At 40.0% G+C, this 11,199-nt stretch overlaps 1 protein-coding gene across 1 annotated transcript; it reads left to right on the top strand.

Annotated features, from left to right (window-relative positions):
- The first annotated feature begins 4,649 nt into the window (after positions 1-4,649).
- Positions 4,650-9,651, top strand: LOC144656586 (24-hydroxycholesterol 7-alpha-hydroxylase-like). The gene is made up of 3 exons (XM_078516805.1): positions 4,650-5,118; positions 6,407-6,880; positions 7,378-9,651. Exons 1-3 carry the CDS (start codon positions 4,650-4,652, stop codon positions 7,869-7,871), a joined length of 1,437 nt encoding a protein of 478 aa, XP_078372931.1. The 3' UTR covers positions 7,872-9,651.
- Positions 9,652-11,199: the final 1,548 nt, after the last annotated feature.

Raw genomic sequence — 11,199 nt, 5'->3', positions numbered from 1 at the left:
TACAACTCGTGAAAATACCCCTGATATACAAGATCCTCAACTGCATTGTATTTAAATATTCACGTTTCTAAGTATTTGCTCAGTCTGTTTACAGAGTAGTTGACTCTGTTAACTAATCTTCTTTAATTCGTGTCTGGCCTCCTAAGCAGACTGGTATTTAATATTAATTAGTCTCCCAATCTTTTTCCAAAAGGTCGATTTAGATGACACTAAACGTGCTTACAATTGTCTCATGGAACATGCTCATTTACGGTGCGAATCGTCTTGTCTAAGCCTATAGATTAAAATGCTTACGGTTATTACGAGGAAGCATGTTCTAGTATGTTGAAGTTTACTGCAGAGTATGAGTTGTATTTTGTAAAGTGTATGTTGCACGCGCCTTTATCATAAGATTCTCGAATGTGATTGGTTGTTAGCAGTTCGATTTTAGCCCAAATGGGAGAGGTCCAATAAAATTCTAATTGTGAGCGCATGGCTGTAATGCGCTTTGCACCTTATCATTCATTCATCATTCATCGGTGTGTCACGCTGTATTGGGCGCATGTTAGTGTTCCCTGTTGTTGTTTGCATTAGTGGCCTAAACTCACAGATGTTACTCATCGGATGTCACCGATGATGTCGATTGGGATCCGTCCGGCCGTTTCGGTTCGGTTCTCTGCGTGATGTCCCACCACTTCTCAACAATCAATCCAAACGTTCCCGGCTACATGTATTTTCTTCGTGTTTAATTTAATTGTTTCACTGGATTGGTCTGTGTCCTTTGTGAGTGGCCGGAGAGTTTTACGAAACTGAATCGAAAAACGCTGCAGTTTTGGCAACAGTAACAGGACTTCGTGTCGTCACAAACTCCGCTGGTAATAACTCGTATGATTACAGACCACTCGGTCCTATTATCATTCCACCACAAATAGGTCCTGCCAATCATCCCAGAGTCAAGTCAGTCTTTATGTGATTTTAACTTTAAAGTCGGTGGATTAATATAAATACTAAAATTGAATACAAAGGACCACGCAATGCAGAATGACTTGTTTTTTTTCTTCTTGTTTTTTTTTTTTGTCAGATCCCTTTTTTTAGAAATGCACGTGCCAGACGTCACTTGAACTGTAAACTAAACCAAATTGATAGAAGTACACAAATTGTTGCAATCAATCATTGGTTCGGTTGTTGAAACCCTGGTGTGTGACCCTTCAAAATAAAAGCTATTGAGAAGGACGAGACGGGCCTTCATTGCTGCTTATTATGCTGTACAACTTAGTAACTCTAAGATAGATAAATCCCTTGTTTATACTTTCATTCTATAAATAATGTCATTTTCCTGTTATCTGGCGCCTAAAATGTCAATGAATAAAGTTAATTCTAAGACAAAGGATAAACATCTTTATGAACCTTCCAATATATAGTGTTAAACTAGTATTTTGGCACGTGGCGTTATTGCACTAGTATTTCTTTAAGGAAAACCGTCTTCTTGGGTATTTATTCAAAACTGAGTAAATACATAAAATTCTATAAAAATTCAATCCAATACTCACTGTTTGTCTGATCGGTTTATTTTCGCGCAACATCGAAGAAGCCATAAATACGCCCCACTTCAAGCCAGCCTAAAAATATCTAGCTATGTTTATTATCCAGTCTTCAAATCTGCTTCAAACTGACAATTATTTTTAAACATCTAGAAGAGGTAAACAGAATTGTCCATTATTGAAATGAGTTTCATTTTTTGCGGTTAAGAAAATTCCACCCCCTGTCTGGGCTCAAGTAAACCGATTACAAGAGGAAGTCTTCAGTACCGAGAGTAATATTTGCCTCGTTGTGGCCTATCAAATCATAGAATTGATCTTATAAAGGACTTTTAGATGTACTAATCCATGCATTTCACTATTATCGGCCATTTGCACTCGTGTTGACAAGTGCAATGACATTTTCGTTATAAAACTTTGCTGGATCCGTAATTTCTCTAAATTGTCATACCAAGAATTGTTGTCAACAAATAAATCCTATTTCGTAAATAAGCTTTTAAAGATGTGCCAAAATTGTAGTCTGCATAAGCTGACGGTTTTTAGTCAGTTCGCTCACCCTCTGAGAAATTAATTGATGCGAAAAAATGTCAGGCTTTTCCAGCAAGGCACGATTTGAAAAATATTATATAGGAAACAATATCTAAGCTTCGTCTTGTCGAATGTGTAAAGAAAGTAAAGATTTTTGTCACGAATGGCCTCCAACAGACATAAACTCGAGGTGGACTGTTAAGAAAACAGATTGATTTTTTTTCTATGGGAACATTTTCTCCGTGTGCATGTGTGGCGGATTAAAAAGGCTCTTTAATTAGAAACAATTTGTTATTGGGCAAATTCCTTTTGTACTTATAAAAACCGAAGGGCGTAAGTGTGGCGTTAAAAGATTACGACAACAAAATATCTCGGTGGTCTTGTTATTCGCGCGTCACGTACTTGAGAACCAAGGAGGTTCTTGGATTTAAAAGTGCCAGGGAGGTGCGGAGGATTTTTTGGTTTGTTATCTAAGACTTTGCGATTTAGTGGCTTTGAAATTAAGCTTAGTATTTTTGGGGGTAGTTTGGTTCTAGCAGATATCTTAGTTAATACCATTTAGGATTTTACGCAAGATAATTCTATTTATCAGATTCACAAAGCCACACACGCCCACACACACACTCTGTCAGTATAAAGTGATAATTTATCGGTCATGTTTGTGACGGGCTTTTAACTAATCAATTCATCTTTTAACAGACGGTAAAATGTATAATAAACGAAAGTGAAAAATAGACATGGGAGTTCTGAGGCGGTCCCGACGGTGGCTGGGTTGTTTCGGCCCCGGGGCTTCGGCCCGTGGTTCGTCTTGTTCGTGTGCGAAGCTCATAATCCGTTCTGAGATTATAAACTTCGGTTAAATCTAGTTCGCACCACTCCGCCACTTTAAAATCAATGTATCTACCCCTCGAGGGCTGCTGGAACACGCGATAGATATAAATCTGTAAGTGTGATATTGAAGTATATGACCCTGAGTATATACATTATACAACGGCTGGATTATTGACCTTCTAATACTGTACAGTCTGACTTCTGTCGTCCCAAACTCCTGAATGAAGCAACTGACACGTACGATCAGACTGCACGTTTCCACTGCCTCGTTTCCAGGGGCCGTTGCATTTTGTCGGTGAAAGCAGGGCGCCCTGGTGAAAGGCAGGAACAGGGAGCGCGTGGCTTGATAGTTAGGCGGCAAAACGCGAAGTTACTGAGTGCAACAGACCCAGAACTCCATGCGCACTGCGCTTCAAGTAAGGAGCTCGTTAGGGGGCGAGGCAGCAGCTTGAATACGAGCACGTGCAAACAGACATACGGCAGCGCTATATTGTTAGATAAAATACCGATGTTGTTGCATTCTGTTTTTTTCAAATAAAACAATTAAATTGGACAGACGGGACGATGAAACCGACCCTGACGACCGGGACGATCGACATGCAAAGATCACTACAATTCTATGCAAACGATCGGGCCGTGTGCAATCACATCGATCTACCTCCACCAGTATTTTCTCCTTCTACGGATAACAAGTGCCTTTGGAGTTTTCCTTACGGTAAATACAAAAAAATTGAGAACAAGCTGGATAAGTACCTACAGAATACCTGATATGCTTCTGGTACCTGATATAAGTACCATTCCTTGTCCGAAACCCGGCTTATTTGGATTGATAAAACAGTGTTTTTCATTACTAATGCTTTGTGAAGTTGAGATAGTCTTATTCCCAACAACCAGTGAAAAGCAAAAGAAAAAAAAAGACAAGCCCCTAAGCTACGACCTCTAAGGAGAAATAATGGCAAAGACGAATAAAACTCTAAGACATCTAATGGACCAGGTCTACGGACCATTCTTTTCAACGTTTTTTGGCATTATTCATAAACCTTATTAAAAGAATGGGAAATGCCATACAAAATTATTGATTATGACTCGAAATTTTTGAGGTAATATGGATGAGGCCCCAGCTATTTTACTAACCCTACTAAAAGTAACCCACAATAGAAACTTCTGATATTTAAAGATAACTCTACTCACAATAATGCCAAAGTTCATTACGTGGCACATCATAGTGGCCTAAGTTTGTAGCCTAGACTGTTCCAGTCCTCTATTCTTTTCGGATTTTCCCCTCGATGGGCGCGCTCTTTTTGCGTTGAAAATGGATAGGCTGTGGACAGATTTTACCACCCACTAATTCCATTTCACAGCAGACTGGGTACAATATTCAATACGGCACTGAAAACTCCCGTCATCTGAGAGCATCCAAAATTAGTAACACAAATTTAGATTATTTTTTAACGCAAAGGCATGGAACTCTTTTAAAAATCATTAAAATAAGAGAGCTTAGTATGGCTAGATGGACAGCTGTCCCTCCAATCCATACTAAGCTCTCTTATTTTAGCAATTTCTAAAAGTGAACCATACCTATGCGTTTCAACCAATAACTCTCAAATTTGGTTGAGTTACAATTTTTGGATGCTCTTTCAGTGACGGGCCCATTTTCAGTGCAATCGATATGAATATTCGTACCCAGTCCCCTCTCGTTTTGAACATCTAATTGGACACTTTGGATGAGTGAATTCAAAAAAAAATCTCCCATAACTCTTTGCGACAATCAACATGGCGGCTTCTCTGGAGGTTCTGCAACCTGCTCTGTTTATGGTAGCTTTACTCGTAATTGCGTTACTGTCACTTAATTTCCTGGCTACAAGAAATGTCAAATACCCTCCAGTTATCAAAGGTTGGATCCCTTGGCTAGGATGTGCGATCGATTTTGGAAAAGCGCCCCTGGATTTTATCAAAGAATCGTACGAGAAGCACGGGGCAATTTTCACATTTTATGCCGCTGGACAGCGGATGACTTTCTTGACTGATGTCAGTGACTTTCACGTGTTCTTTAACTCCCCACAAGCAGACTTTCAGCGAGCCGTTGAGGAAGCGGTTAAGAACACAGCAGGAATAAACAAGATCGATTTTTTTGCCAACCATCGTAAAATTCATGATCTAGTCAAAGGTAGGCTGTCCTCCTCAAATTTGCATAAATTAACGCCAAAAGTGAGTCGACAATTACAAGAATACATTAGGCAAGGTATGTATCTTTGAATTGTTAATTTAAACCACAAGTTGAAACCCCCTTAGCTTACTAACCAAAATCCCCCTTGGCACTTTTATAAGGGAAACCCCTACTCTCCCCTAAGGGGGCATTTAGGGGATCTTTGGCTGGGGGTGTGGTGAGGCCCTTATCGGGATACGGGATATTTAGGTAAAAAAATATAGGGATACACAGGCGTGGATCCACACCAGTTTCACAGTTTTATGGAAAGAAGTCAGATTTTTTGTGATATAAAAAAATATATTTTTAATAAAAAAATGTTCAAGTTGAAATCTGGAAAATGGTTTGGACAAACACTGAATTTTTCCAGCTGAAAAATCACTTGTCGCTGTCTATGTTACACAGACAGTAATGCATAGACTTTCCAACGGCAGTCACACGATTCAATGACTTGTTCCATATCCACTACAACATGGAAATTGACCTTCAATAGTTGATGAGATAATCCGCCGATTTGCAAGGCTTCATCCGAAAGGAATGGAACTGGCCAATATTCTGTCGGAATGACTCAAAAAACCCAGGAAAGGGGACTTCAGGGAGTTAAAATCCAAAAAAATTTCCAGGGGACCATGCCCCCGGACCCCACTAGAAGCTTGTGCCTTCGCCAATCTTTTAGGAAATCGGTCACCATCTATTCTAGGGAATTGTGCCTGGATAGAGGATATTTTGAGGGAAAATTAATGGGATACAGGGTATTTTAAAAAGAGATTCTGGGATATCAAACATCAAAGTTGGGGATACAAACTACAGGAATTAACAGGATTCAGGATATTTAGACCAAAGATAAATAAAATGAAAAATCCTAATGGGATATGGGATACTCAGGGCACTCCCCCTTCTTCATGGAAAATGTGAAATGCCCCCTAATGGGGCCTCCTGTGCTGGGACTCAGATACCCTTATCCTATTCTAGACCATGTATAGTTTCATTGTACGAGTATTTGACCATATTCTAGACTAGGTGACAAGAACCCCCACCTTACTCCAGACTTGCTATTCTTCATAGAGTCCATCGCAGTTGTACTGCATGTTGCCCCAACATTTTGTGATGTTATTCCAACAATTCACCATTTTAATAGGAGCACATAAATGAAGAGAAGGATTTTGAGTGTAAAGTAGCCTCCTGCCCAGATCCTCTTTGGGCTCGTCACGCATTCCTCCTGATGCGTGAGAATAACAGAAGGCGTGAAAACCTCAGTTTTAGTAAAATCACTTGCACTGTATTTCTATGTCAATATTTACTTGATTATTTTTCATTCCACCAGCAAATACCTTAGCTACTGAGGTTGATTTGATGGGTGTGGTCCGTGATCTTGTTTTCACTGCTGTTGTACCTGTGCTATTTGGTAATGGCATCCTTCCTCAAACACAACAAGACATCAAACACTTCCAGAACCAGTTTGTTCAATTTGATGGCAGTTTTGAACATGGTGCCAAGCTTCCAGAGTTTTTACTGAAAGAGTGGGCCAAATCAAAGCATTTTCTGTTGAATCGCTTTTATGAAGTGCTTCAAAAGAAATCTCACAGAAGCGTGAAAGAAGATACATTACTTCAAGCAATGGTGGATTCCCTAGATGGAGATTGTGCAGCAAACTATGCCACACTGCTGCTTTGGGCATCCCTTGCAAATGCAGTGCCCATTACATTTTGGACTTTAGCCTTTATACTGAGTGACCAGGCCATCAAAGAGGATGTGCAGAAAGAGGCTGATGAAGTACTGGGACCGTATATAGATGGAGGTGAGTAAGTGACATCACTATCCACAGGAGCAGCAGAAGTTGCTAATCAGGGGAGAATAGCATAATTTTGCTATTCCTGATTTGAAATCTCTAAGATTTCCCTTTTTGAATGAAATAAAAATCCTCTGTTGCGAAGTTTTTTTTCCTTCTCTGAACTCAAAGGGTTAGAGGCTGGGCTGGGTCCTAGGGGGCCGGCCCGCAAAAAAAAAAAAAAAAAACAGGACATCCCTCATGTTGGGTTAATAGAGGAGGCACAAAACTCACACAGTGCTGAAAAAAACTACCAAAAATGCTTGGTAATCTGAACCTCCGATGGACTAGCAGCTTAGCATGGGAGAGTAGCAATACTTCTAGTCGCTCCCCCCCCAAAAAAAAAAAATCACACACACACAAAAAAGAACTAAGCGCTGCAGTCAGTATGGGCAACTATGCTCGTCTGCCCACTTAAATTACAATCATATGGTCAAACATATTTTTGCAATCTCTTGTACTTGCAGAATCATTGGCAGAGGTTTCTTTGGAAGACATCAAGAAATTACGGATGGTTGAACGTTGTATTTTGGAAGCCATTCGCCTGCGCTCACCTGGAATGATTGCGCGGAAACTTACAGAACCCATTCAAGTGCAAGGATTTACAATTCCAAAAGGTGACATGCTCATGATCTCACCTTATTGGGCGCATCGAAACGAGTCCGCGTTCCCGGATGCAGATTCCTTTGTTCCTGACCGCTGGAATCGGACTATGGGCTCAGATAAATCCTCTCCGAGCGAGAAATTCATTGCGTTTGGCGGCGGTCGCTTTCAATGCCCAGGTCGTTCATTTGCCATGATGGAAATACAAATGTTTCTCTCTGTTATCCTTTGTAGATTTGACATGGAGTTAGTGAATAAGGAGGTACCCGCACCGTCTCCGCAACATGTGGTTGGTGTTCCCCATCCCGAGTGGCCATGTTACGTAAAGATGTGCAAGAGAATTAGAACTGAGATATAATTTTCATTCTAATTTCTTCTTAGACATTTTTTATTTATTACCCAGTGATCGCTCCCACGCTCGAGTCATGTTGAATAATTTTCTTCACTATTTATCACTGAGCTTGAAATTTACCATCTTTATTATTTACTACACATTTGATGATTTCGACATTGCTGATCCTAGCAGTATGCAGGACAAGTGTCATATATCAACCTAGTAAATGGCCCAGCTCACAACGAGTCTCTCGTAGCTCAGTTGGTTAGAGCGCCCAACCGGTATTCTGGGAGGCCATGGGTTCGATTCCCGTCGGGGACTCAGATTTTTTCTTTGTCCCACGCTCGAGTCATGTTGAATAATTTTCTTCACTATTTATCACCGAGCTTGAAATTTACCATCTTTATTATTTACTACATTGTAATTTATATACGCATATATTCGGAAAGTGTACGTGTGATTCGCACTATCACGTCAACGTTGAATAAACTGTCACTTTAAAATATACAGTGGAACTCCGTTACTACAGACACTAAGGGGACATGCCAAAGTGTCTGTATTTTCGGGGTGTCCATGTTATTAAAGCGGGCTCTCAGACAAAAAGTCACGCACACATGCACACATGTTTTATCGACACAAAAAAGAAGGCAGACATTTTTACGACAACGAAACGTTGTTCAATTGTACTGTATCTGTAACAAGCTTAACTAAGGAAATTTTACGCTCATCTTCTCATACTCTTGGACTAAAACTAGTAGTAATCAGAGATTAGGGGAGTGCGTTCGACCTATGGGTAAAAACGACATGGTCGGCCTACTAGTAGTATGCCTTATACCAAACTTAGTTACTATGTAGTATGTATATAACTCACTAAACGGGAGGAGGACAAGTGTGAGAAAGATTGTGTGACGAGCCAAAAGAACATAGAATGAATGAAATATTATGTACACAAAAATAATTATTTATTTCACTTGACTTGTTATCGTTTGGCACTAAACGAGATTTAAACTTCCACAAACTTGAGGAAATAGTTTCACCTCGATTTAAAATTCCACAAAGTACTTATAAATACAGACATAATTCACACAGTAATCCACTACACGCATGTAACATTCAATGTGCAACGATTTCCCCGTCAAAACGTCTAGTGTTCCTATGAATAACGATATATCACAAATTCAAAGAAGTGATAAAACAGTTTTGATCCGTATTATACCCACTCTCGATGCATGTAATTCTAACAATTTAATTGTAGTTTTGTGCAAGGTATAATTGCAGGAAAACACGCTGGTTTACCTTCGAACGAACTCCGTACGAAACTACGCACAACCATAGTTAACTTACTCGATTTCCACTTTTTTTTTACGACGTTCAGTGGCTGAAGACAACTCTGCTACCTTGGATGATAACCCTCTTATGTTCTCCGTGACATTTTCGGCAAAATTACAATTTTGGCCACACGTTTTTAGCCCTTTTTCTCAAGCTAAATAATGTTTCTGAGCTCAGTTTGGGATAACCTGCGATCAGGCGTTATTTTTCTCGCGGCGGTGTAGTCAACTCTTGGGACGCCATCTTGTTTTGCATGAAATCGAGGCCATCTGTGGCTACCAGTTTCCCGGCCGAGAATTGCCCCTGCAAAAAATTAAGCGGGGGAGGCTAATCGTGTGTCCATACATCTTCGTGCGCAATGCGGCTCGACACATTCCGCATAACAGTACACAGGCATACTAACTCAAAAGACACAGGACACAAAATTAGGCTTGCGCTCTCCTTCGTCGAACGCAATTACTTTACTGTTCTTGAAACTCGAGAGGAGAATCATTAAAAAAGGTCTGCGATTTTACTGAGTAAAATCGCAGACCTTTTTGAAATCACGCAAGTTTTGAAATCACTTGAAAAAGTCTATGACTTTTGTTTGTAAAAGGAATAAAGCGCACATTTTTAAAGCAACAAAACATTGTTTAGTTTCTTATGTAACTTACTGTAACTGTAACAAGTTTGAACTAGGGAAACCTTACGCTCATCTTCTCATACTCTCGGACTAAATTACTTTACTGTTCTTGAAACTCACAGGAGAATCATTTGAAAAGGTCCGCGATTTTACTTTATACAAGTAATAAAGCAGGCATTTTAATAGCAAGAAAAGGTTGCCTATTTTCTTTTGTAACTGTTTCTTTGACAAGTTAAAACTATATAGAGAAACCTTACGCTCATTTACTTATACTCTCGGGCTGGAATTACGTTTCTGTTGTTGAAACTCGACCGCGTGCACAGGTAAACAGTATCCGGAATGCGGAGTTAACGATGAATAAGCGTCAGCGTTTGTCACTCGGGACACAGAAAAGTGTCCGTTGTCCGTAACAAGCAGGTTAATTTCAGAGAAAATAAACGAGCTTTTCGTCGGGATAAACGAAACTGTCCGTAATATCGGGGTGTCCGTATTAAGCGCGTGTCCGTAGAGCGGGACTGTTTCACTAAAGGATGACGGTCAGGTTTTAAATTTTACTGAATCATTTCTTTTATTTTTAGTAGAGTTTTTTTTAATGTTGTAGCTTTTTTGTATTTTTATATACATCATTTACTTCTATTTTTAAATTTTTAGTTGTACAGTCCGACCTCTATTAAGCAGCCACCCTCAAGTAAGCGGCCACTTTCCAAAGTCCCGATTTATTTGTCAGTAAACTGTTGTATTTGATACCTCTGTTCAACGCCCCCCTCTATTAAGCGGTCGTAGCCACCTTTTTGCTGTCGCAAGTGTATTTTCCGTTGATTCAAAAAGGCCTAAGAAACTTGTCAATGATGTTTTGTATATTTTTCTGTGCATTATCAACCCGAGGAAATACGGTATATTTCAAATACGTGCTCTCTGTGTTAGAGCTAAAACTATGCTTGGGCTTGAAATGCACTTGTTGTTTTGTTTCAATGAATTTTGGATATAGAGTCAATAAAATCATGTTTACTACCATTCCTATCCAATTTATATTGTAACTCTATTAAGCGGCCAACCTAAATTTTACCTTGTAAAAATAAAGTTGATTAATAAAATTTCAAATACTGGTAATTCGAGAGCGGAAACTATGGAGTTGTTGCAGTCTGTTTTTCTCTCGAAATTCAGCAAGGGAGTGTGGGTTCAAGACGCGTGAGGAGGGGTTGGGGCAAGAGTGTGTCTCGACACAAACTCTAGCCTGCATAGCTGGCGGGAGTTGCAACCGAGTGTGAGTGCTTTGTTTTATATGGCGAACGGGATAGACGGAACCGCGGAGCCGCAAGGATTCGCCGCTCACGAACGCGCGCTTCGCCCGCCATTTTACTTACCCTGCGCGCTCATCTCACCCCGCGCTAATCCCGCCGG

Source organism: Oculina patagonica, chromosome 6 (assembly GCF_052425735.1).
Source record: "Oculina patagonica isolate OP01 chromosome 6, crgOcupat, whole genome shotgun sequence".
In the NCBI taxonomy this organism is placed as follows: Eukaryota; Metazoa; Cnidaria; class Anthozoa; order Scleractinia; family Oculinidae; genus Oculina; species Oculina patagonica.
The sequence above is the reverse complement of the archived record's forward strand: the minus strand, read 5'-3'. Positions and strand labels throughout refer to the sequence as shown.